This window comes from Narcine bancroftii, chromosome 11, assembly GCF_036971445.1.
Source record: "Narcine bancroftii isolate sNarBan1 chromosome 11, sNarBan1.hap1, whole genome shotgun sequence".
NCBI classification, from domain to species: Eukaryota; Metazoa; Chordata; class Chondrichthyes; order Torpediniformes; family Narcinidae; genus Narcine; species Narcine bancroftii.
In genome coordinates this window covers 69,823,888-69,849,515 of record NC_091479.1, presented here as the reverse complement: position 1 = coordinate 69,849,515, position 25,628 = coordinate 69,823,888, and the positions used below count along the sequence as shown (strand labels likewise).

The 25,628-nt window shown below is 37.9% G+C and overlaps 1 protein-coding gene across 6 annotated transcripts in view; it reads right to left on the bottom strand.

Annotated features, from left to right (window-relative positions):
- Positions 1-12,604: 12,604 nt before the first annotated feature.
- The window catches only part of pphln1 (periphilin 1), a 141,678-nt gene continuing 128,654 nt past the window's right edge, over positions 12,605-25,628 (bottom strand). For all 6 annotated transcript variants that reach the window (XM_069903306.1, XM_069903303.1, XM_069903307.1 and 3 more), the window contains one exon: positions 12,605-17,199. In XM_069903306.1, the coding sequence (XP_069759407.1) occupies positions 17,005-17,199 (195 nt within the window). In that variant the 3' untranslated portion in view covers positions 12,605-17,004. The remainder of the gene's footprint in view (positions 17,200-25,628) is intronic.

Below are 25,628 nucleotides of genomic sequence, written 5' to 3'. Positions count from 1 at the left end.
GTCGCAATGTACAAATCGCTAGACAATGGGGACAAGGGCACATCCAACGCAATAAAAACAGAAATGCTGGAAGAACTCAGCAGGTCTTGCAGTGTCCATAGGAGGTAAATGTATTAACAGATGTTTTAAGCCTGAGCCCTTCTGTGTTTTTACTATTATCACAGCAGCTGCAAACTTTCATGTTTCACTCTTTTGTTCCTAATGTGGCCTTCTTCCTGATGGCTATGTACATGTGTGGCTGCATCAGGTTGCGAGTGGAACCAAAGTAAGAGGGCACCCAGCATTATAAAATGCTGAGGTTCTACCTGTCCCAGGTGTTGCAAAAGATGAGCATGGCCTCATTGCTACACAATGCCTCAGTCAGCTGATCCTTGTCACACCACCTATCCTTCATTGAAGTATTTTTTCCCAGAAAAACACCTTTGACCACTGGGAGACAAGGACATGACGAACACAGTGGGGTGGTTCCTGAAGCAAACCATCTAGGTCATCTGGCAGAATGACTCCTCACCAGTGCTCATGAACAAGCACCAGAACTGGTCTGGCTGGTGATGAGAGGAGCCCTTGCTGTTCAATCAGAACGTCACCCATAATGCACATTATCCATGAGTTTACAGTGGTGGACTGGTGGAGACAGTCGGCCACCTCTTTTTCAAAATTGCAAGTATGCTAAGAGTATGTGGAGAAGGATGCAAAGTACTTTGTCACGGTTCATCCCCAGCAGCAGCGTGACAGAGCTGCTCCTGGGAACACACACAGACAGACATCCAGAACTGCTGGAAGATCATCAATTTAGTCTTCCCAAAACCTGTTGGATTTTCAGCACAGACATGTTGATGCAGGAATGCTGCACATGTATGACTTGGTCAGCACTGTGGGAAAGGACCATGGTCTAAAGTCCTCCCGTTCCCAGGCATCAAGAGGCTGAGATTGAGGGGAAGCCTCTCAAACAACAGTGCGGGATGGGGAGTGATGACAAGGTACCACAATGGTGGCAATGCTGCTAAATGGAAATGAATGTAACAATGTGTAGTGATGAAATATATGGATTCAAAATTAAGGGTGCAAAGAGACTTTGAACAGTTTTAGATATACATCCATACAGCACAATTACAGGCCATTTCAGCCCACGACCACATGCCACCCAATTTACCTACACCCCCCAGAACATTTCGAATGGTGGGAGGAAACCAGAGCCCCTAGGGAAACCCCATGCGGACACAAGGAAAATGTACAAACTCCTTACAGACTACGCGGGATTCAAACCTCAGTCCAAATTGCTGGTGCTATAAAGGCGTTGCACTAACCATAATGTCAACTATGCCGTGCCTGTTTGTAAATAATTTATTGTGAATGTCTATTTTTGGTTAAAAAAAATCAGGAAAAAAAAAGCAAAAAATCATAAAGAATCCTTCTCGTCTTAATAATGGTGCCAGATTCATTAAGCAACTCCTTGGCTTCTCAGTAAAAAGTTTTTTGTGCACATGACAAAAAATGGAATCTTGAACCTTGAATTACCCATCTGGCAAGTTTCCACTTCAAATCAAGTCCAGAACATTGTATGAACAGAAAAGCATTCGTCAATGACTGCAAAGTAGCTTCATATTCTGTGAAACACATTCTTCTTTTAAGTATTTTATTTTGAATTTTATGATTGTCCACGTGGAATTAAATATCCAAGGTAACCAAGTATCTTGCCACTTTGTGGAACTACATATTCAGACAATAAAACTCCATGGTTAATATCATGTCCCATTCTCTTCAGGATTGATACTTCTATTCTTCCATCACTGACAGTGACAATCCTCCAAAGGATAACATTTGTTGCATGTGCCAACACACTCTGCCTGTACCATTAAAGTATCAGGACTGAATTAGGTCTTGCTGTCACCCAACCATTTGTCACTCCGTAATAAAGCACAAAAACAGGTCCTTCATCCCAAACTGTCTATGCTGAACAAAATGCTCACCCATTCTAGTCCCACTTGCCTGCATTTGGCCCATTTCCCTCAAATCCATGTATACACCAAAATATTCCTTGAACATCGCAGTAGTACCTATCTTTTTCTTTTTAAATTTTTTTTATTGATTTTAATGAAGAACTTGCGCAAACAAAAAGGGTGCAATTCAATAAGATACTATGGACAGTTACATAAACTAAAAAAGATGTTCTGTATAACACTAACATACATAAATTGTAAATCATATCCATAATTCATATTCTAAATAGTATATCTTATTTAGAAAAAAACTAATAATTCAAAATAAAGAAGAAAATAATAGAAGAGAAAAACCCCTTATCTAATCACATTGCCAGATGCTACATATATGACTGGTATTAAAAGAAAAACCAAGGTAAAAAAATTAATATAAATAACTTGCAATGGAAAAGATACAAGTCAAACAATTTAATTATATTGGAGTAAAATACCTTCTTCAGCACCAGACACTGCAAGGCTGCACAGTTAGTCCCCTGCTCTGTTGCATGTACACCCATGACTGGATTGCCAAGTTCAGCTCCAACTCAATCTACAAATTCATTAATGTCACAATGCAGGATGGAGACAGAGAATCTGGTTGTGTGGGACAGAACAACAATCTTGCTTTCGGCATCACAAAAGCCAAGGAGTAAATTGTTGATTTTAGGAAGGAGAGCAAGGGACAACACACATGTCTGTATTGATGACATCAAGATGGAGAGTCAGAATCCTCAAATTTTTCCTGTTCATGAAATGGTTGCACCAGCCTACTGCAGCTTCAAAATCTTTACTGAATTCTGGGTGCAACTTTGCTCACTTCAGTGCAAATGTTCTCATGTTATTTTAGGTGACTATCTTGCCTCTGTTCATGTATCCATTCTGCAACATGATTTTCCAACTCTGGCCAATGAGTGATTCCTTATCTCATCGAACATTGCTTTTTTGTTTTTTTTTCTTTCTTCCTCCAATCTCTTGCCAACTTCTCAAATATAATCAAATTTTCTTCCAGCAGCAGTTATTGGTATTATTGGCCATTTCTATCACTTTTACTTTAAAACTCGCTTCATACTTTTGTCATTTTGATGGAGTCTCCATGATTACAATCACCTCCAGCCAATGCCAAGCAGATCAATCATCACCATTTTTGGGGGTTGACTTATAAGCTGACAAACGGCCAACATCTCAGGCATCATGATTTTTTTTTTTGGGGGTGGTATATGATAAAACCTTTAAAATGAGGCTGAAAAAGAGGGGTTAACATCTGCCATTTGACATATGCTGAAATATATGGTATATCTTCGCACCCACAGAGCTCTGGTGCCAACATAAGTCGGTATTTAATTTTTTTTCCCACTTGTGACATCATGTTGGCGCTAAAAGTTTTGGATTTTGCGACATATTGGATTTTGAGTATTCGGATATAAAACCTACAGCTCTGCTCTTGAACCATTTGGTCACATCTTCAAAAAATTTGAATGTGTTTCAGATGCAGGAATTATTTGATTTTTCAACACTGGTGAGTGTAAATGCAACTCATTTGTTGATGTTCCAACAAAAGTTAATTTGGTTATACAAAATATAATTTCTTTAAACTTGCATTAATGCTTGAGCATACACAAATGAAAAATGTGACATCAAACAGTAGTACATTTATTTGTTGATTCCAAGTTATCAGCAGAGCATTTCTATAAGGCAACCTCATTGTTCTACCCCCACCCCCCCACCACTTATCTGTGTAAATTGGAATATAATTGATTTAATTTGTTAACAAAAGAGCAACTTACACCATTGATTAAAATGATGCACTATTCACATGGCTCAGCCAAAGAACAACATAACATGCTGCAGTGTTAAGTGCCATTAGTCCACTTTCACACTCGTCTTCAGTGGACTGTTGTCAATGTGTGACAGGAGCAAGTATATTGCCATATCACCCACTGAAACACTTTGGCAATCACCTGTCCAAAAACAGTTTAGAGACACACCCATGATGCAAATCTCTAGTCAAGAGACCAGTTCATAAATTGGATTGATATTGGTTTGATGCTGGTTATTGCATCTATTCCTAATAATCTCTGGAAAGATCATGGTAAGCCACCTTCTTGGCAGTCTCCTTGATGAAAATGCACCCATTTTCAGGCTAGGATGGTGTGATTTGGAGTTAATAGGTAGTGACATCTGTTGTCCTGGAGGCAGATCATACAATTGTGGAGCAGCCCAGGAAAATACCTTCAGTGCAACTCGTAAATGTTTGGTTTGCTTTATCCGCGGTCTCTTCTGTGACTCTGTTGTTGATTTAGGCACCCTCGACTCCATCCCACAGTAACCAATCCAGACCAGGTTTGTTTCCATGGCGGACCAAGGAGCCTGGAATATGTCTGACTGAAATGATGGGACTTCCTGACATTAGTATTGTGATGAAGTCATCAGCATGAATCAGTTTCAATGAGAGTAAAGGAGGTAACCAGGAAACAAAATAGAGCTTTGAGGAAAACTACATTTATTTCTCATAAAATTAATCTTGTTTGATTCCAGGCCAGAGCATCTGGTGATTTGCATGATCAGAAACCTCTGGATTACCTCCGTTTAGAAAAGCAGCATACTATACTGGCATGAAAAATTATTGATTTCCATGAGATATGGATGCTGCAGCAGTCTTGAACAACTTCCATAAAAAATTTGTTGCAAGCATCCTGAATGGAATAACCAGGATGGAATTGCCGCAGCACCATCCGAGAGCTAGCTTCCCAAATAACTGAAAGAATTTTAAAAATAATGTTGCAAGAAAAAACAAATGTATCTGTCTTTTCTGCTCATTGCATCCTTTCATGGTTCTACAAGCAAACAAGGAAAATGGCACAGACCAAGTTTCATCTTGCATTGAATGCATTTTAACGCAGAGCTCAGAAGAGGACGTCCTTTCTTTCATACAAGCCAGACTGTCAATCCGCCACAGAGGGACCAATGACATAGATAGAAGTAGGGATGAGGTCCTGAAGAGAGAATATTGGGAGTTAGGAAAGAAGTTAAAAAGCAGGACCTCAAGGGTGGTAATCTCAGGATTGCTGCTTGTGCCATGCTCCACAGAGGGTAGGAACAGGAAGCTGTGGCAGATGTATGCATGGCTGAAGAGTTGGTGCAAGGGCCAGGGGTTCAGATTTCGGGATCATTGGGATCTTTTCTGGGGAAGGTCTAGCCTGTACGAAAAGTTCAGGCTGCACCTGAACTGGAGGGGCACCAATACCCTGGCAGGCAGGTTTGCTAGAGCTGTTGGGGAGGGTTCAAACTAGTTTGGCGGAGGGGGGGGGGGATTAGAATGTGAGAGCAAAGATTAGGGTGGAAGAACAAAAACATGATTCTATGTATTCTGAATTGGTGAGAAAGGGCAGGTAGGAGACAAAACATAAAGGTAGACAGAAGGATTGAAATGTGTCTATTCAACCCTAGTAGCATTACTGGTCAGGGATAGTATCATGGCTACAGAAAGGGAGGACACTGCAGAGGGAATGTAGTGAACTGGGATTCACTAGAGGTGTGCTGTACTGACGACTGTTCCCACCTCCCAGCTCCTCCTCCTGGGGCCCGTATATAACCCTGGTTTCCCACCTAAACCCAGAACCCCTCTGAAGCCTGTTTGTGAACCCTACCTGTGTTGTAAGCTAATAAAAGCATTTGTTCTCCCTCCAGTCGAGTGTGAGCTTTTATCTACGCTACAGGGAGTGTCCACTGAGACGGTGTGGGTGGAAGTCAGAAATATGAAGGGAGCAATCAATGTGCTGGGAGTAGTCTATAGGCCCCCAAATAGCCCTCGGGATATTGAGGAGCAACTATGCAGGCAGATTTTGGAATGGTGCAGGAAACATAGGGTTGTAGTTATGGGTGATTTCAACTTCCCTAATATTAATTAGGACCTACTGACCGCAAGAGGGATGGATAAATTTGTCAGGTGTGTTAAGAAGAATTCCTGAGATAGTATGTGGTCTGGCTGATGGGAGGAGAGGCCGGACTGGATCTGGTTCTGGGGTATGAACCTGGTCAGGTGGGGGAGCATTTTGATGAGAGTGACCACAACTCCCTTAGCTTCAACACAGCAATGGAAAAGGATAAAAACAGTCAAATTGGGCAAGTGCTTAACTGGGGAAGGGATAATTATGAAGGGATGAGACAGGAACTAGCCTTTTCCAACTAAAAATAGGAAACAAATGTTTAGGATTAAACATTTGGAGGAAGTTGGGGGGGGGGGGGCGGAAAGAGAGAGAACATCACGTAATGCCATAGGATCGACATGTAGGCTTCTGACTCCCTTGAGAAATTAGTTTTAAAAAGTTTTAAATAAGTACTGTTATAAGCTTAAAATATTTTAAAAATCTATCTAAACTTTCTCACTCTACATCTATGATGCCTCCCAAAAGAAGTCATAGCAACAACATTGGGAACCAGACAGGAAAATGAAGGAAAAGGAACTTGGACCTACCTTGACGACGAAGCAGGGCGATGGACTCTGTTTCGCCTCCTGACCTTGTGAGCTGCTGGAGGGGACTTCTATAAGCACCTCCCCACCGCTAGCACGGAGAGATGGTGTCAGTGGAGAACCTGAGAGTTAACAGTGCAATGCGCATACATGGTGCATCAAAACCTAAAGAATTACTGGGAGTGCAGCAATCCCATGGAGAAAAGTCAGGGACTTCTACACAGGAAGAAGAATTGGGCTCAAGTGGAGGTTCTTGAGCTGAAGAAGAGGAAGAAGGGATACAAGTAGAGGAAATGAAATTTGGATCTTATGTTAAAAATTGTTAACGGAATAATTTAAAGTAATGAAAGGGGAAATGAAGGATTAAAGGAAGTTAAATCTGAGATTAAATCTGAAATTAAGATGAAAGAAGAAACTGAAAATTAAATTAAAAACTTTCTGAAAAATTTTTGTGTTATTAAGATAGAGAGAAGGTTTTGAGTTTGGCTGTGAAAAAAGTGAAGAAATAATAGGTCCTTTGTTAATGGGAAGGCAATAGTATCTTGTTTGTTGGCGAAGGAAAGAATTTAATACTGCTAAGATGTTATATGTCCTCAAAACACAAACACAATCAACTGATTAATCAAAAAGCTTCAATGCAAATTTATAGGACTGAAAAAGTTATTACTATGATGAGGCAAAGATATGAATTGGGTGAGAGATCGCAAAAAGTTTTGGCTTGGCAATTAAAAGCAGAGCAAGCTTCGAGGATAATTAATTCAATAAAAAGGATACTAACATAATTACATATAAACCTCAAAAAATAAATGAATCTTTTATTATAAGAAATTACATACTTCAGAATCCTTAGGAGATGAAACTAAAATAAATAATTATTTATCACAGATAATATAGCCTAGATTAAGTTTAGAAGAACAAACTGAACTTGATGTACCATTTACTGAGGCAGGAGTAAGAGAAGCAATGAATTCTTTACATAGTAATAAATCTCCAGAAGATGGTTTCCCATCTGAATTTTATAAACAATTTAAGGATTTATTAATTCTGGGGGCATGGCAAGATGGCGTAGAGTCTAGACGTGTGATCTCGACCACTGTGGCCGGACTTTTAAGTACCCGTTTTTAACCCCTTGTTTTCAAGTTTAAACTTTTTAAATTTTAGTTTAAAGTATTAAGGAACTGTTATAGCCATTAATGGTAAAAAGATTAAACCTCAAGTGCAGAAGAAGTTACATTTTCAAAGTGTTAAAGATTTGGGGCCTAAACAACTGGCCACAGCTTCAGGTTTAACTTCCTTAGTGCCTAAACCACAAAGACTGCCTGTGGAAGCTGAAAAAAAAAATGTCTACTACTCACCAAGTGAAGGAGGGCGTTCGAATTACCCGTTCTCTGGAGGAAGGTGCGTGTTCCCAAGAAGTGGATCCCGATTCTGGAAGCCTTTCTATTTTAACGGAGGGAGCACGCAGGAAGACAACTCCATTGTCTGAAATGCTTCAGGAAGCATTCTAACCTGAAGATATCGATCTTCTCCGTGATTTTGTGAAAAAACAACGAGCTGCGGGGGGAGACCAGTGTCGACCCCCTGAGGAAGTCGGGATGCCATCACTGGGAATCCAGACCCGCAGTAAAACCGTTAAAATGCTTTTTGTTGAGTTGCAGCAGGAGCTGCAGTTACCTGGTTCTGCCACTACGTCAGAGAAAGGAGGGCTGAGCTTTTCTGAGCTACAATGTAAGCAATTAAATGCTGTCATCCAGCCTATAATGAATGAGCTGGATCAAATGAATGTTAGTATATCAGAATTGAATACAGTTAAAGCACATGTTTAAGCATCTTGTGAAGATTTTAAAAAATTTCAGTCTGCTTTTTTGGAATGTAAACAGCAAGTGGCTTCTAATACAGAAAAAGTGTTGAAGGTTGAAAAATCCATTATAGAATTGCGAGAATGTGAGAAGGAGATAGAGAGGAAAATAGACTACTTTGAGAATCAAAGCAGAAGGAATAATGTGAAAATTGTTGGTTTGCCAGAAGGTATGGAAGGACAAGATCCTCTTCATTTTTTTAAAAGACTGGATCTCACAAGTACGAGGGCAAGAATTTTTTTCTGGAGGCTTGGTATTGGAAAGAGCTCATAGAGCTTTAAGAAGAACACCTTTACCTGGTCAACCACCGAGACCTGTAATAATTCGATGTTTGAATTATTTGGACAGAGAAGCAATACTTCGACTAGCAGTGCAAAATGCGAGACGACAAACTCCATTATTGATTCAGAATAGCAGAGTTTTTTTAATCCTGATTTGAGTCAAGAGGTCATTCAACATCGACGTCGATTTAATCTAGTTAAAGAAGTTTTGTGGCGTAAATGTTATAAGTCTACTTTTCGCTATCCGGCAGTGTTGAAGGTGTTTTATGGAGACTATCAATCTCGTTTTTTTGAGAATGATCGTGAAGCAATGATTTTTGCTGATTCATTGCCAGATATGAGGACAAAGACGTAGTCCACCATGGTCTCCTAAAGAAAAATCTGGTTGTTCTGGAAACGGAAGAAATGGCAGAAATGGGAATAACGGGAATGGAAAGAGTCCAACTTCTTTCGAAATGGGATCTCAGAGTTTGGAATCTCTTGGATGAATAGAAGAATTTTCTTATTCTTATTTTACTTTTTATGTTATTATGATAATTTTATGTTATTCTTTGTTCAGCTGGGGAGGGAGAGAGTTGCTCTAAGTTCTATTAGTCATCAGCCACTGGTGGGTGATCCACACCCAAATTTTGTTTAGGGATTACTACCTTTTGGTAGTTTTTTTTGGGGTTTTTTTTAATTTTTTTTTAATTTTCATTTTATCTATTTGTGATTTTTTTTCTCCTATTGCAGGGCCTGTTTACGTTGATTTGAGTTTTCATATAAAGATATTATTAGTCTTTAGTAATATTAGTAGATATGTCAAAGTTGAGGTTTGCTACTTTTAATGTTCGAGGTTTAAAAAGTCCGATTAAGCGTAAGTGAATTTTGGCGTAATTAATAAAATGAAAATTGATGTGCTTTTTTACAAGAAACACATTTGAATGTCAAAGAAAATATGAAAATTGAAGAGGGACTGGGTAGGGCATGTATATCTTCTTCATTTAATTCCAGGGCTAAAGGTGTAGCAATTTTGATACATAAAAATTTATCTTTTGAATTACAATCAATGGAGGAAAAGGCAGGATGTATTCTCAAATTGAATTGTAAGATTTTTAGTGAATTTTGGACTTTACTTATATTTATGCCCCAAATGTAGATGATGAAATATTTATTTCAGATGCATTTTTATATCTGGGTCAGGCTAATGATAATGTTTTAGTTGGTGGTGATTTTAATTATGTTTTGGAACCTTTATTAAATCTCTGAAGAAAGTTAAGAAATCTAAAACGGCAGTTCAGGTTCAAGCGTTGATGAAAGATCTTAATTTAGTAGATATTTGGAGACGTCTTAATCCGACAGAGAAAGATTTCTCCTTCTACTCATCTAGAGATGAATTGTTTTCAAGGATTGACTTTTTTTTTTAGTATCGGCACATTTACAAGGGAAAATACAACAAGTAAGGTGATTTCAGATCATTCTTTATATTTTACATATGCAACCTCTGAGAAAATTCAAGTGCCCTATCATTGGAGGTTTAATACAATGTTATTAAAAAATATGGAATTTATTGATTTTTTGAAAAAACAAATTAATTTTTTTTTAAGAAAATTCTAATTCTGTTCAAAGTAAGTTTGTATTATGGGATGCTATGAAAGCTTATTTGAGAGGACAGATAATTAGTTATACTTCTAAAATAAAAAAGAATCGATTAAATCAGAGTCTTGAATTAGAGAAACAGATTGATGAGTTAGAAAAGGAATTTCAGAAAGATGCTACAGAAGATCAGAAAATAGAATTATCTAGGTTGAAACTGGAATATAATACTTTGCAATCTTATCAATTTGAATGTATGATTAATAGGACTAAACAACGGTATTATGAATGGGGAGAGAAAGCACATAAGGTATTGGCATGGCAATTAAAGAAAGAACAGGTTTCAAGGACTATTAATGCTGTTAGACGGAATTCTCTTATCACTTATAAACCTCGTGAGATTAATGATGAATTTTGTTCATTTTATAAAAAATTATATACATCTGAAGGAAAACAAGAAAATGGATCGATTAATCTTTTTTTAATCACAGTTGAATTTACCGACATTAGAGGATGCAGATATACAGGAGTTGGAAGCACCATTTACTGATTTGGAAATTAAAATGGCTATGATGGAAATGCCGAATGGTAAATCGCCTGGTGATGATGGATTTTCGGTTGAATTTTATAAAATTTTTTATGATGATTTTTCTAGTGTTTGGAGATGTATTACGTCAAGTTGGAGAACATTATGAATTACCTGAGTCTTGTTCTAGTTCTTTAATTACAGTAATCCCAAAAAAAGATAGAGATCCTTTGAAAGTATCTTCATATAGACCAATTTTGTTGTTAAATGAGATTATAGGATTTATTAATTCCTAGATTTATGCAAGTATTTGGATTGAGATTCACAAACTTCTACTCTTCCAGAACCATTTTAGATGGCAATAATTACTGTGATTCCTAAAAAAGACAGAGATCCTTTGATACTCATCATATAGACCTATAGGAGTGGGAATGTAACAAAAAAATATATTTTTTTGATATATTAGTTATTGCAAGTAGGAACTCCTAAATTAGGATTGTATAGATCTAGACAGATAGGAAACAGATGTGAATATTACAATAGATCAACAAATTTTGGAAAAGTTATGTAGAGACTAATGCTAGTAATGCAAGGTACAGATTAGTTCAATACAATTGTTTTACATCAATTATATCTTACACACAGAAGTTGAAATCAGATTTATTAGATCAATGTTTTAGATGTGGTGAAGATGTAGGATCTTTCATACATTCAACATTGTCTTGTCCTATCTGTTTTTATTAGGAAATATTGAAGGTATAACTCCTAAATTGAAATTATCAATTGAAATTTGTTAAATTAGCATGAGCAGTTGCGAGAAAATATTTTGCAATTACTTGGAAATCAGATATATGTTTAACATTGCCAAGGTGGTATGGAGAAATTCAAAGTTGTATCCTTTTGGAAAAAAATTACTTAAAATCTAAGAAATAAATAATCTGTTTTTTACAAATTTGGTGTACATAGACTCAGGTAATAGGATTAAATTTATGGTGATATCCTTTTTACCACTGTTTGTGTTAGAACTGATGAGTTGCGCTGCATGACATCTCTCTCTGCAATCCAAGATTCTTTGTTATTTTTTTCTATCTTTACGTTCATATTTTAATTTTCAATTTGTATTTTTTCCACTTTTTTTTAAAAGGGGTGGGAGGTTGGGGTTTTGGGATGGGTTGAAAACTATCAGTTATATCATCAATTTGTTTTCTTTTATATCTGTATTTTATAATAATTGTAGTTACTGCATGTATGGAGTATTAAATAAAATATTTTTTAAAAAAGTAAGTTTATGCTGGGTTCAGAATAGGCTTGTCGCATTGGGACAAGGAAAAGATGGTAGGAGAAGAGAACTGTAGCTGATGAAACAGGTCAGGCAACTAATCAAGAGGAAGAAGAAAGCATACATTATATATAGGAAGAAGGAAACAGGAAGGTCTCATGAGAAGTACATGGTAGCCAGGAAGGAGCTTGAGAAAGGACTTAGGGGGCATGATAAGACCTTGGCATGTAAAAGTATGGAGAACCCCAAGCAGAAAGATAACAAGAATGAAGATGGGGGCCGCTGAAAGATAAAGGAAGCAACATGTGCCTGGAGGCAGAGGAGGTTAAGGAGGTCCTACATGAATACTTTGCGTCAGGAAGCACAAGAGAAAAAGAGCTTAATCACAATAATTATGATCTTTGTATCCTCTTTGGCCACAGGGATGTGGTGGAGGATTGGAGAATGGCAAATGTAGTCGCCTTGTTCATAAAAGGTAACAGAGAGAATTCTGGGAATTATAGACCAGTGTGTCTTACATCAGTGGTGTGCAAATAGTCATGAATTAATAACCCTCTTAATTTTGTTAGGTTCTAGAGACTTTATTAGCACTAACAAAGGAACAGCAATGGAAAATCCACCAGACAACGGTAAATTCAAAGTAATAGCTTTTATTAAACTATAACAACAGGACATTTCTTATTTATCTCTAACTTAAACTGTAAAATTAACCCAACTAAGCACAAATATGTGTGCTAAAGTCCAAAAATTCTGAAAAGTCCATTTTTAAAACTTCATTTTAGTCTTGCTTAAGGGTCTTAAATTTTCAGTTCAGAAATAATTATAAAGCGCTTTTAAACATCACATCTTCAGACTTCTTTAAGCTCACAATTCTTCTGATGAGTTGTCCTTCAGAGGGATTTTCCTTCATCGGGAATGACCATTTAATGGACATGAATGAGAATTGGACTTACTTATTTATAAGCCACTTATGTTGTATCTCCTGTGAATAGGATAATACAAGTCTGGTCTTTCCAGAAGGTCAAAATTTTCTCCTTCTTCAGTTTCCTTCCGAAGAGTTATGGAGTTTTCTTCCATGATGAAGCTGCACATTATTTTCAAAAGAGCAGTCGGAAAAGTGGTTTCCCTTTTGAAATCCATTTATTTTCTGTACTCCTCTGTTATTAGGGAGCAACACATAACAATACCTATTCTGCTTACTGTAATTTAACCCTGTCTTTCACAAGGTTTCAACACCCGTGTGTGTGCCTCAGTCATACAGGATCTTAACTTCTGAAAACTGATCCAAAAATGTCTGAATTTGATATATTTCCACAAATCATGTGACATTACATCATCAATTAGGTCAGTCCCAATTCTTAGAAACTGCATGATCATAAACTGGAATCCTTAACAGTTTGTTTCATTTCTGCAAAACTTCTTGTTTACCTTATTTCTGTTCAAGAGCCTTAATTGCTTTTAAGAACCACACCTGATCCTTGAGTTTCAGTTAACAACACTTCAGTTCCATTATAGCTCTGCTTTCCAGATGTGCTGACTCAGAAAATGAACTCTCTTCTCTGAGTACAATGGTTCTTTGTAAATGTACTGTGACCAACCCACAACTAATTCAAGACATATTTATAAAAAATATAGCTTAACATTAACCTAAATATTAATATTAACACAGATCCATTACAAAACTAATTGTGAGGATTCTTTAGGATCTATGAGCATTTGGAGAAGTAAAGTCTATTCTTTTTTTTAAACATTTTTAATTGAGTTTAACATACAAATCCTACATACAAACTCTCTCAAAGTACAGTCTACCCAAGGATGGTCAGCATGGCTTTGTGAGGGGAAGGTTGTGACTCATGAGCCTACTGAGTGTTTTAAAGAGATAACAAAAGAAATTCATGAGGGTAAGAGGCAGTAGATATGGTCTGCATGGATTTTACCACAGCATTTGACAAGGTCCGCCACGAGAGACTCATCTAGAAAGTCATGAGGCACGAGATCAGTGGAATCTTGGTGTGCGGATTTTTAAAATTTGGCTTCAAGTTAGAAAGCATAGAGTAGCGGTGGAAGGAAATTATTCTGCCCATGTCGGTGACTAGTGGAGTGCCACAGGATCTGTTCTGGGTCCCTGTTCTTTGTCATTTTTATGAATTACCTGGATGAAGATGCGCAAGGATGGGTCAATATGTTTGCAGATGACACGAATGTTGGAGTTGTGGATGGAACTGAAGATTGTAGAGGGTTACAAGAGGATATAGAGTTGGGCAGAAAAGTGGCAGATGGATTTCAATCCAAATAAGTGTAAAGTGATGCATTTTGGAAGGACAAACCAGAAGGCTAAGTGCAGAGTTAATAGTTGGTTACTTAAGAGTGTGGATGGACAGAGGGACCTTGGGGTTCAAATCCATACATCCCTCAAGGTCGCCGCACAAGTTGATAGGATAGTTAAGAAGGCCTATGGATGCTGGACTTCATTAATGGAGGATTGAATTCAGGAGTAGAGTATTGTGTCCACTCTGATCAACTCATTATAGGAAGGATGTGGAAACTGTGGTGAGGTGGCAGAGGAGATTTATCAGGATGTTGCCCAGATTGGGAAACAAGTCTTATGAGGGAAGGTTAGTAGAGCTGGGACTTTTCTCTTTGGAGTGTATAAGGTTGAAAGGAGACTTGATAGAGGTCCACAAGATTATGAGAGGCAAAGAGAGGGTGGACAGCCAGCACCTCTTTCCCAGGGCAGGATCAGCAAACACCAGAGGACATATCGACAAAGTTAAGGGAGGGAAGTTTAGGGGAGGCAGCAGGGGTGCGATTTTTAAAAAAATATAAACACAAAGAGTTATGGATGCTTGGAATACCTTGCCGGGGATGGTGGTGGAGGCTGAAACATTGGGGGCATTTAAGGAACTCTTAGACAGACACATGGATGAAAGAAAACTAGAGGGTAATGGAATAGGGAGGGTTTAGAACTTTTTTTTAAAAAGAAAGGAATATATGGATCGGCACAACATTGAGGGCCGAAGGACATGTACTGTGCTGCATTGTTCTATTATAGTCAATAATATGTGCTCAACATCATTCTGGTGAACGTGACCACCAATATTCATGTTACAAAATAATTTAACCAACAATATTTGATTGAAGCACACTGTAGATTGCACAGATACATTTGGCTGAATGGTGCACCAACAATCTCACATTTGATGTCAGCAAAACCAAGGAACTGATTGAAGACTACAGGATGGTGTTTGAGAGGTGGAGAGGATGAGCAAATAAGTTTTTGGGAGTCACCATCGCAGAAGACCTTTCCTGGACCCAACACACTAATGGGCACCTCTACTTCCACAGGAGTTTGCAGAGGTTTGATATGACATCAGAAACCCTGGCAAATTTCTATAGATGTGTGGTAGAAAGTGTACTGACCGGCTGCATCACGAACACCAATACCCCTGAGCATAAAGCCCTGTAAAAGGGAGTGGACACAGCCAGGACATCACAGGCAAAACCCTCCCCACCACTGAGAACATCTACAGGGAAACACTGCAGTCAGAGAGCAGCAGCGATCCAGCACACGCTCTGTTCTCGCTGCTTCCATGACGAAAGAGGTATAGGTGCCAAAAAATTTATACCACCAGATTCAGGAACAGCTGCTACCCCTCCACCATCAGACACCTCCACAACAAACTCAATCAGGGACTCATTTAAGGACTCTTACTTTTGGACTTTATTGATTATTTTCCTGTCTGTGCTGCACTGTTTATTTGTTTACAGTCTTTTTTACACTACCACTGTGGGAATTCTGCCTCGTCCCACACCCCCCCCCCCCAGTAAAAAATAATCTCAGGGTTATATGTGATCTCATGTATATACAAGAAATCTGACAATAAGTCCAAAATCTGAAGAGCATCTTTTTAAATGTTGACACACTGCTTGGACATGCTTTTGAATCAGTGGCACAATGTTTTGTTCTCATGCAGCATATAAATAGAATGATTTGGCTTTAACAAGGACACATCAGAAATGTAAACTTTCTTGCATATTTTCTCATATGCCTCATGGTAACTGAAATAGAGTTAGCATTTCCTATATCCTCTCATTCATTTCAACAGTAAAACCAGAAACCCTTCAATTCAATTTTTAATCTTTGCATTTCAACACTTTAATTACAAGTATTTGTTCCACAAAAATTCAAAACATAACACTACCTATGGAAATTCTAAGCTGCTGTTTAGATTGATGCTATTTCTAATATATGATCCTATCATTCATGTTTAATTTCTCCACATTATAGCAGAACAATTCCTCTCATCAGTTTATTAGGTATGCAGCAGCCAGCATCTTGCCTGTCTGTTGATCACCTTTCTGCTTGATGCAGTCAACTCAAAGATGCAAGCAAATTGGGAACAGTTAAATAAAAAACAGAATCTGAACTTACAGCACTTTAATTGTGGATTTTTTGGACTGATTTTAAGTGGTGTCCATCTTCAGTTTTTTCGTAAGAATTCCATCCGTCCTCAAACTCAAAGGTCCATTCTTCTATATTCCCGGACAACATATGTAAGGATTCTTCTTGCTCTGTACAGCTCACAATAAATCTTTACATTATGTTGCCAAATGAGCCATCAAGGGAACTATATTTTTTCTCTTTTTTAACATTTCTGTACACAGCCATTACATCACTTTAAATAAAGTACCACAATTTTTTTAAAATCAATCAATAAGACCAAAGTGTAGAAACCTAAGTCAGGGATATTCCATGTTTTTCCATTGGAAATATATTTCATGGTTTACATACACCAAAAAAATCCATTTTAGAATCCAACCCATGCTGACCTCAAGTATTTCTGAGGTCAGTGTAGATTTGTTTTATTGTCCACTGTACATATTGAACATTCCAGCTTAAAGATTATGCTTAAATATATTCAAACTGCGGATGGTCTCACTGATTAGATTCAGAAAATAGACTAATTAATTGATTACAATCGATATCAAGTGGTCTTAAAAGAAAAGCAAAAGTATTAATAGAGGTCCCTAGCATTATAAACTTGCCCCATGCTCTCCAGGAACAGAATCATACTGAATGATGAATTTCCTGAGTTCCTCAATGCAACGCTCTCCTATCTCACGTAAGTTTTCTCTCAGTGCAAACTGTATTGAGTTTTCCAAGGAAGGGTCTTTCTCGATGAGCATTTGAACAACCATGCCAAAAGTTTCACAGTCTTGTCTATAAACCTAAAATTAAATACAAAATAAATTAAGATTCGTAAAATTGATTTATAACTTTGGTACAACATAATTTAGATAGATTTAGATTTTCATTCACAAAAAAAAGAAATATTTCAATCTTTTCCATGAGGTGAGGAGAGAAATCTTCCTCAACATTGACCTCTGTCCCTCGAGGCATTTTTAAAGTACCTTGCATCTTACAGATATCCAAAGAACCCTGAAGCTCATGAATGGTTCCTTAAAGTTGCAATGCCTTTCAAAATTCAAGCACTTTGTTATTTTTAAAGATACACTTTGGAAAGGGAAAGAGCAAGTATTTCAGATTGATGACCAAGCTGCACTTAATTTTTTGTGATTTTGTGGAAATACTTGGCCCTCAGGCCTGGCTTCTGCAACTATTCCATAAAGCTCACAGTTGTCATAGATCTTCAATAATCAGATAAATACAAAAATCAATTCAAAAAGATCTAAATAATTAAAAATTAAAATAAATTTGCCTAAAAACAACTTAATTGAAAACAAACATTATTATTTTTTTAAACTTTATTTATTCGTTCAAAATACAGAAAATAAGTAACATGTATAACAATAAACAAAGCATGAATGTTATATTTTATATATATAAAAGAAATAAAAAAAAGGAAAGAACCCCCCATCATGTTTCTGCAAACTCTCCTAAGGAGAGCCATCAAGAAAAGAGAAAAAAAATAAAGAAAAGTAAAGCATACATATTAAAATCTAGTCAATATAAATCAAAATGTAAATATTCTGAATATAACCACCTATTAATAAAAACTATAGTTATCTGCAAAACATGTAATTTTTTCCATTATTAAACAATATTTCATCTCATTATGCCATCTATTAATATCAATCATATTCGTTTCTTTCCACGTACTAGCAATACATTTTTTCGCTACAGATTGCGCTAAATATAATTGATGTAAAAAATTATAATTAATCATCGCATAATGTGCATTTATCTGTCTCGTTATACTATCATAACAAATATCTGACCAATCATCCTCGGAAAAAATAAAATCAATATCGACTTCCCATTTACCTTTAGATTTATCCCAACCCTTTTTATCCATACCATTCTGTAATATTTGATACATAACTAAAATATAACCCTTCTCTGGTACCCTCATAAGAAAAGTATCAAATTTAATCATTTCAGGTAAAATCATATCTCTACTGAACACATGTTTTACCAAAGATCGAACTTGATAAAAATACGCTTATGCTTAATCGGACTGTTTAAACCCCGAACATTAAAAGTAGCAAACTTCAACTTTGACATATCCACTAATATTACTAAAAACAAATAATATCAATATATAAAGTCTCAGATAAACGTAAATAGGCCCTCCAATAGGAGAAAAAGAAACCACAAATTAAAGTCTAAATAAAATGAAAATTTAAAAAAAGATAAAAGGAAAAAGAAACCCCCCCCCAAAAAAAACTACCAAAAGGTAGTAATCCCTAAACAAAACAAGATATCATAATGACATAAAAAGAAAATAAAAATAAAAAAGTTCTTTTATTCATCCAAGAGATTCCAGACTCGGTGACCCCATTTCAAGGGAACAGACTCTTTCCATTCCCATTTCTCCCATTTCTTCCATTTCCAGAACAACCAGATTTTTCTTTAGGAGACAATGGTGGACTACATCTTTGTCCTCTTACATCTGGCAACGAGTCAGCAAAAATCATTGCTTCACGCTCATTCTCAAAAAACCGAGATTGAAAGTCTCCACAAAACACCTTCAACACTGCCGGATAGCGAAAAGTAGACTTAAAACCTTTACACCACAAAACTTCTTTAACTAGATTAAATCGATGCCGACGCTGAATAACCTCTTGACTCAAATCAGGATAGAAAAAAACTCTACTATTCTGAATCATTAACGGGGCTTGTCATTGTCTCGCGCTTTGCACTGCTAGATGAAGTATAGTTTCTCTGTCCAAATAATTCAAACATCGAATTATCACGGGTCTCGGTGGTTGACCAGACAGAGGTCTTCTTCTTAAGGCTCTATGAGCTCTTTCCAATACCAGACCTCCAGAGAAAAATTCCTGCCCCATTATTTGTGGAATCCATTCGGTAAAAAAATGAAGAGGATCTTGTTCTTCCATACCTTCTGGCAAACCAACAATCTTCACATTATTTCTTCTACTTTGATTCTCCAAATAATCTACTTTCCTCTCTAATTCCTTCTCACGTTCTCGCAATTCTTTAACGGATTTTTCCACCTCCAACACGTTTTCTCTATTAGAATCCACTTGTTGTTGACATTTCAAAAAAGCAGCCTAAAATTTTAAAAAATCTTCACAAGATGCTTCCACACGTATTTTAACTGTATCCAGTTCCAAACTGAGCCTTTGAGACATTTCATTCAGCATAGGGTGAATGATAAGGCTTAGCTGTTTACATTGTAATTCAGAAAAACTCAGCCCTGCTTTCTCTAACGTAGTGGCAGGACCAGGTAACTGCAGCTCCTGCTGCATCTCAACAACAGGCAGTTTAACAGTTTTACTGCGGGTCTGGACTCCCAGCGACGGCACCCCGACTTCCTCAGGGGGTTGACGCTGGTCTCCCCCCACAGCCCATTGTTGTTTCAAAAACTCACAAAGAAGATCAAAATATTCAGATTTCAAGCAATGGAGTCGTCTTCTTGCGTGCTCCCTCCGTTAAAGTCGGCAGGCTGCCAGGATCGGGATCCACATCGGGGGCACACGCACCTTCCTCCTGAGAACAGGTAATTCCAGCGATGTCCTTCTCCTGGTGAGTAGTAGTCATTTTTTCAGCTCCCACAGGCAATCTCTGGTTTAGGCTTAAAAGAAAGCAAACCTGAAGTTGTAGCAGGCTGTTTAGGCCCTAAATCTTCAACACTCCGAAAATGTAGTTTCTTCTGTACTTGAGGTTTAATTTTTTTACCATTAATGGCCATAACAATTCCTTGATACTTTAAACTAAGTTTTAAAAAATTTAAACCTGAGAACAAAGAGTTAAAAACGGGTTCTTAAAAGTTTGGTCAGAGAGGTTGAGATTTCACGTCTAGACTCTACGCCATCTTCCCACGCCCCCTGAAAACAAACATTAAATAAAACAAACCAGTTCCCTTTTTAAAATCAACATCATATTTTAGAGTTGTTGTCAGAGTACATACATGATATCACAACCAACCCTCATATTATTTTTTCTGTGGGTGAGGCATCAGTCATCCATTCAAATGTAGTACAACTACCTCCTCAACTCTGTACATGTGTTTTGCCATTCTACAATTCTTGAGTTTAGTTAAGGAATGATAAATCAGATGCACTGATATTTGACCTCCAGTTTGACAATGACTAGATATTTGACCTCGAGCTCGAAAATGACTTCCATTCCAACATGCAGCTGTGGAAGCCAGAAATAAGCTTTCTTGAGAAGAGAACATTGCTGAATGTCTCTGGATTGTGGGTCAGAGGTATATTTGATGCCACTTTACAGAAAAATAAAGAGACCCCCATGAATCCATTATCAGTAAATATTTCTATGTTGTATTAAAATGCATTCTAGGCATACGACACCTGCAATAGCACGAACAGAATATGTAGCACAGTTAAAGGATTGCCAGCACGTTACAGATTAACACCTTGCAATTCAATCCAGGAACTCAGAAGGCTCAAAAAGGTAACAAATATAGCCAGGTCCATCACAGGCTGCAATTTCCCATCCATTGAATTCATCTATGTGAGGCATTGCCTCAACAAGTCAGCCAACATCATAAAGCACGGTTGGCATAGCAGTTATTGCAATGCCTTTACAGCACCAGCAACTGGGACCGCACCGGGGTTCAAATCCTGCGCTATCTGCAAGGAGTTTGCATGGGGTTTCCCCCAGGGGGCTCCACCGAGCATCTCATTGTTGAATTTGTAATATTCACTGCTTTACAAATAAGATTTCATTTTAAGTATTAAAACCATACAAATTTACTAGGAGATGTTTTCTAGGGATTGGTCAATCCATCTGAGATCTTTGCCATTGCTAAAGCTGTAACTGCTTCAAGATCCATTTGCGATGTCTAGATTTTTTTTAAGCACTCAACAAAGCAGCCATTCTCTGGGGGGAACAGCACATTTAAGTAAATCCTTGTTTTCTTTTCACCATGTGTAACAAATAGTTTTCATGTTTTTTTTTAATACAGTTGGTAGGAGAGAATTACAGAAGAAACCAAAACTTGACTGCTTCACAGGGAAGGGGGCTATTAAACTTTGAGCACAGTCCTAGGGGAAGTATAGTTGAAAAAAGGTTGAGAATGGTTGCAGTAAAGCAGAGTATGCACACAAATGAATGTATTGCCAAAATAATAAGCAAGTATCCTTGTAATCAACAGGACAGTTGCAACAATTTGATTGAACACAAGGAGTTATTAAATATTTAGGGATCGGGGTAGTCAATAACCTGTGGAATTCATCTAAATTGAAAGACCTTTCCTTGCATGGAAAATTGAGGAGGATTTACGTCAATGGCAGAGCCATCACACACAGGATAATGAGATTCAATATGAATAATTGCTTGTGAAATTATATTAGTCTTCTGATAAGATCCCCACTTTTGGTCACATTCAGAACAATTATACTTTCATCACAGCACTGTGATTTAAAGGAGAGGATGGGAGAGCAGAGCTCTTGGAACAAGTTCAGTCAAGTACCGAAAACAGCATGCAGGAGGATCTCTTCAATGGCTTTTTCTGACACTTGGATTCCTTGAATTGTTAACTCCATTGTGCTGATCTCCTTCCCTCCCCAATAAATCTTCCAACGATCTCTGAATACCCCAACCCGATGAAAATCCAGATTTTGTCTGACCTGCTGAGTGTTTCCAGCTTTTTCTGTTCTTACCCCTCTTATTCTTGCCATGTGGACAGCCCACCTCAGTTATCCAGAACAGGCCCCAATCCCTGGACCATTACTGTCCTTCCCATCCACCTCTCAATTAGAGATGGTTCAGATTGAGACTCCAACTCTCACTGGCTGAGGACAAAATCCAGAATTGTTGTAAGCCATACAATAAAGCACTAGTAATCTGAGATTTGGGCACATCTAAATTTTTCTATAGCAGATTCATGACTAAAATGGATAACGTTGTGACATGCAAAAACTCCTCAGTATGACTTAAAAAGTACAAATCATCTCCTCTGTCTATGGTGGCATGGCAGTGCAGCAGGTTTACAGCTCCAGAGACCCAGTTTCATTCATAAGTCTGTAAAATCAAAAATAAAATATTCAAAACAAAAAGTCTGCAGATGTTGTGCTCAAGTGAAATATACAAGTGTGCTAGAAAAACTCAGTAGGTTTCACAGCATCCATAAGAAGAAAAGGGTAACCAACATTTCAGGCCGAGGTCCTTCATGAGGGTATAAGCAAAAACAGACAGTCATTTGAAAAAAAAAAGGTGGAGGAGGGGGAGAAAGGAAGGGAAGAAGCTCAAGCTAACATGCAAGAGGACATAGGTGGATACAAGTGGGAAGGTAGAATTGAAGGTAGAGGGAAGAAGGGGCGGGGAGCTGGAGAAAAGGAATAAGACGTTAATGGAAATTGGAGGCCGATGATAATGCAATCTGATTGGAGAGAGCAAGATGGGATGCAAGGGTTTTGTTCGCTCAATTTACGAGGAGCCTTGGTTTGACGGTGCACAAGGCCTTGGATAGAAATGATGATGTGGGAATAGTGGGTGAAATTAAAATGGTTGGCCGTCGTCTCCTGCTTCAGCAAGGACCATCCAGATTGAAGGTGCTCAACCAAATGATCTCCCAGTCCACATCCAGTCTCACTGATTTAGAGGCCACATTGGAACCACTGGATGTAGTAAATGGTGCCTGTAGATTCATGAGAAGCATTACTTCACTTGGAAGGACTGTTTGGGACTTCGAATGATGGTAAGGGACAAGGTGTGGAGGTAAATGTCACATTCCTTGCGATCACAAGTACAGGTACCAAGGGGTGAATTAGTGGGAAGAGACGAAAGAGTCCAACAGGAGGGGAAGCGGGGTAGGATGCATCTGATGGTGGAATCACATTGTAGGTGGCAGAAATTATATTCCATGTGTAGGCTAGTGGGGTGGACAAAGGGAATTCTGTCCTTGTTGCATCTCAGAGTGGGAGGGGACCAGGGCAGATGTGCAGGAAATAAAGGAGAAGTGGGAAAGAACTGAGTTGATGGCAACAGAGGGAAGCTATTTTTTTTTTGAAGCAGGAATACATCTCTGATTTTCTCGAATGGAAGACTTCATCCTTAGAACAGATGTGACAGAGATCGAGTCAATGAGAGAAAGGAATAGAATTTTTACAGGAGGTATGGTGTAAATAGGAGTCGTCAAAGCAACTGTGTGAGTTGGTAGGTTTATAGAAGACATTAGTGGAGAATGTCTCCCAAGATGGAGGGAGAGAGTTTGAGACAGGGGAGAGTGTTTCCAGAGATGGATCAAGTGAATTTGAAGTCAGGGTGAATGCAAGCAGCAAATGGAATAAAGATGGTGAATTCATCATGGGTTCAGGAGGCTGCACTAATGTAGTTGTCAATGCATTGCAAGAAGTTTAGGAGCCTTGCTTAGAGCATGAATTGCTTCACAAAGCCAACAAACTGCCAGGCAGAGGGCGGCGATGGAGGGGGGACTGGTTGGGTTTGTTATTGACAAGGAAACAGAAAACTTTTCAAACCTTCTGTGTGGGGATGGAATTGTAGAGATTGGATATAATTGGATGTTCATGGAGATACTGGAAGTTTTTGAAGTGCAGGAGGCTTGAGAGGTATCGCAGGTATAGGCAAGAATAGGCAAGAAGGGTCTGAACCGGGGTTTGGCGGGTGGGGGGGCGGAGGGAACAAAATGGAATACTAATTCGGTTGGGCAGAATTTGGTAACAATGTTAGAGGCCATGGGATGAAGATGACCAGAAGTGATAAGGTCAGTGATTTAAATTTTATATTTAGACATGAAGCACGGTAAAAGGTCCTTCTAGCCCATGAGTCCATGCCACCAAATTTACACGCAATTAATCTATGTCCCTGATACATTTTGATGGTGCATGAGACTGTGGCTTTGTGTTTCTTTGAGGGAGTAAGAATCCTATTCAAGGGGCAAGTAAGAGGTGTTATCTGAGAATCATCTCTAGACGGACCAAATGCTCTCCTCTATGTCATGAAAAATATGAGAATATATTTAGAATGCATTTTCTGTCGGTCTCCCTTTAGCAATATTCATATTTTGCATGTTATGAAACATGAAATTTGATTATAAAATTTTAGAGCCAGGGTTCTGATACAAGTTAATTGATCTGTTGATTATTTTGCCTTTTACCTCAGATTTGATTTTGTTTAAATCCATTCAATTATTCAGTAAATGAACAGAATATTTAAAGCACACAATTGCACAAGAACATTTCTGCATTGAAAACATTTCACCACTCACAGAAAAGTTTTTCTGTGAAAAGAGGGAAAAAAAATCATCTTGCTTCCTCTTATTTTAATTGTGATCCCTGGTTCCTGATTTTCCCAAAGAACAAACACATTTTACTCACAAGGCTACTCAGGATCTTGTAAATTTCAATCAAGTCTCTTCTCTCAACTCCAGCGGATACTCGTCTTGTTCATTCAATCTTTCATCACAAGATAAGCCACCCATTCCAAACCTTCACTGAAATGCTTCCAACATGTTAGCATGTTTCATTAAGCACATTCACCACTATGGCAAATCATCAGATGTGGTCTCATCAATTTTCTGTACAACTGAGGCGGAAACTTTCTCCTTTTGTCTTTATTTCTCCCAGCAATAAACAAGTCTTCTATTGACTTTCCAAATTACTAGTTGCATATGCATACCAGAGAACACGAAGAGCGTTCCGTACCTCAAAGCTTTGCAATCTCATCATTTGTCTTAATATTTCTTGCAGAAGTGGACAAGTTCACATTTCCCTGAGTTTTAATTATTTTTTTTATTTAAAACACAGTGGAAGCCAATTCAGGCCATTGAAACCGGTGCTGCCCAATTACACCCAATTAACATACATCTCTGAATGTTTTAGAGGTTAGGAGGAAACTGGAGCAACCGGGGAAAAACCATGCAGGTCATGGGGAGAACGTACAAACTCCTTACAGAGTGCCTGGCTGTAAGTGCATCGTGTTCTACACTATTTGCCAGATCTTTCCCAACTCATTCAACCTGTCAGTATTATTTTGTAGTCTCCTATGTCCTTTCCACAGAAGCTTCTTTCATCTTCCAAGCTCAAATCTGGTTCTCAACTGCAGCATGACATAAACATGCAAACTTTTCAGCAATTATATCTCGTAACTAAAAGGCACCATAATTATAATTAAATAGTCAAATACAAATTATAGGGTACTGCATATTTCATAGGACATTCTTTTCTCTGAGTATGCAGTACCAAGT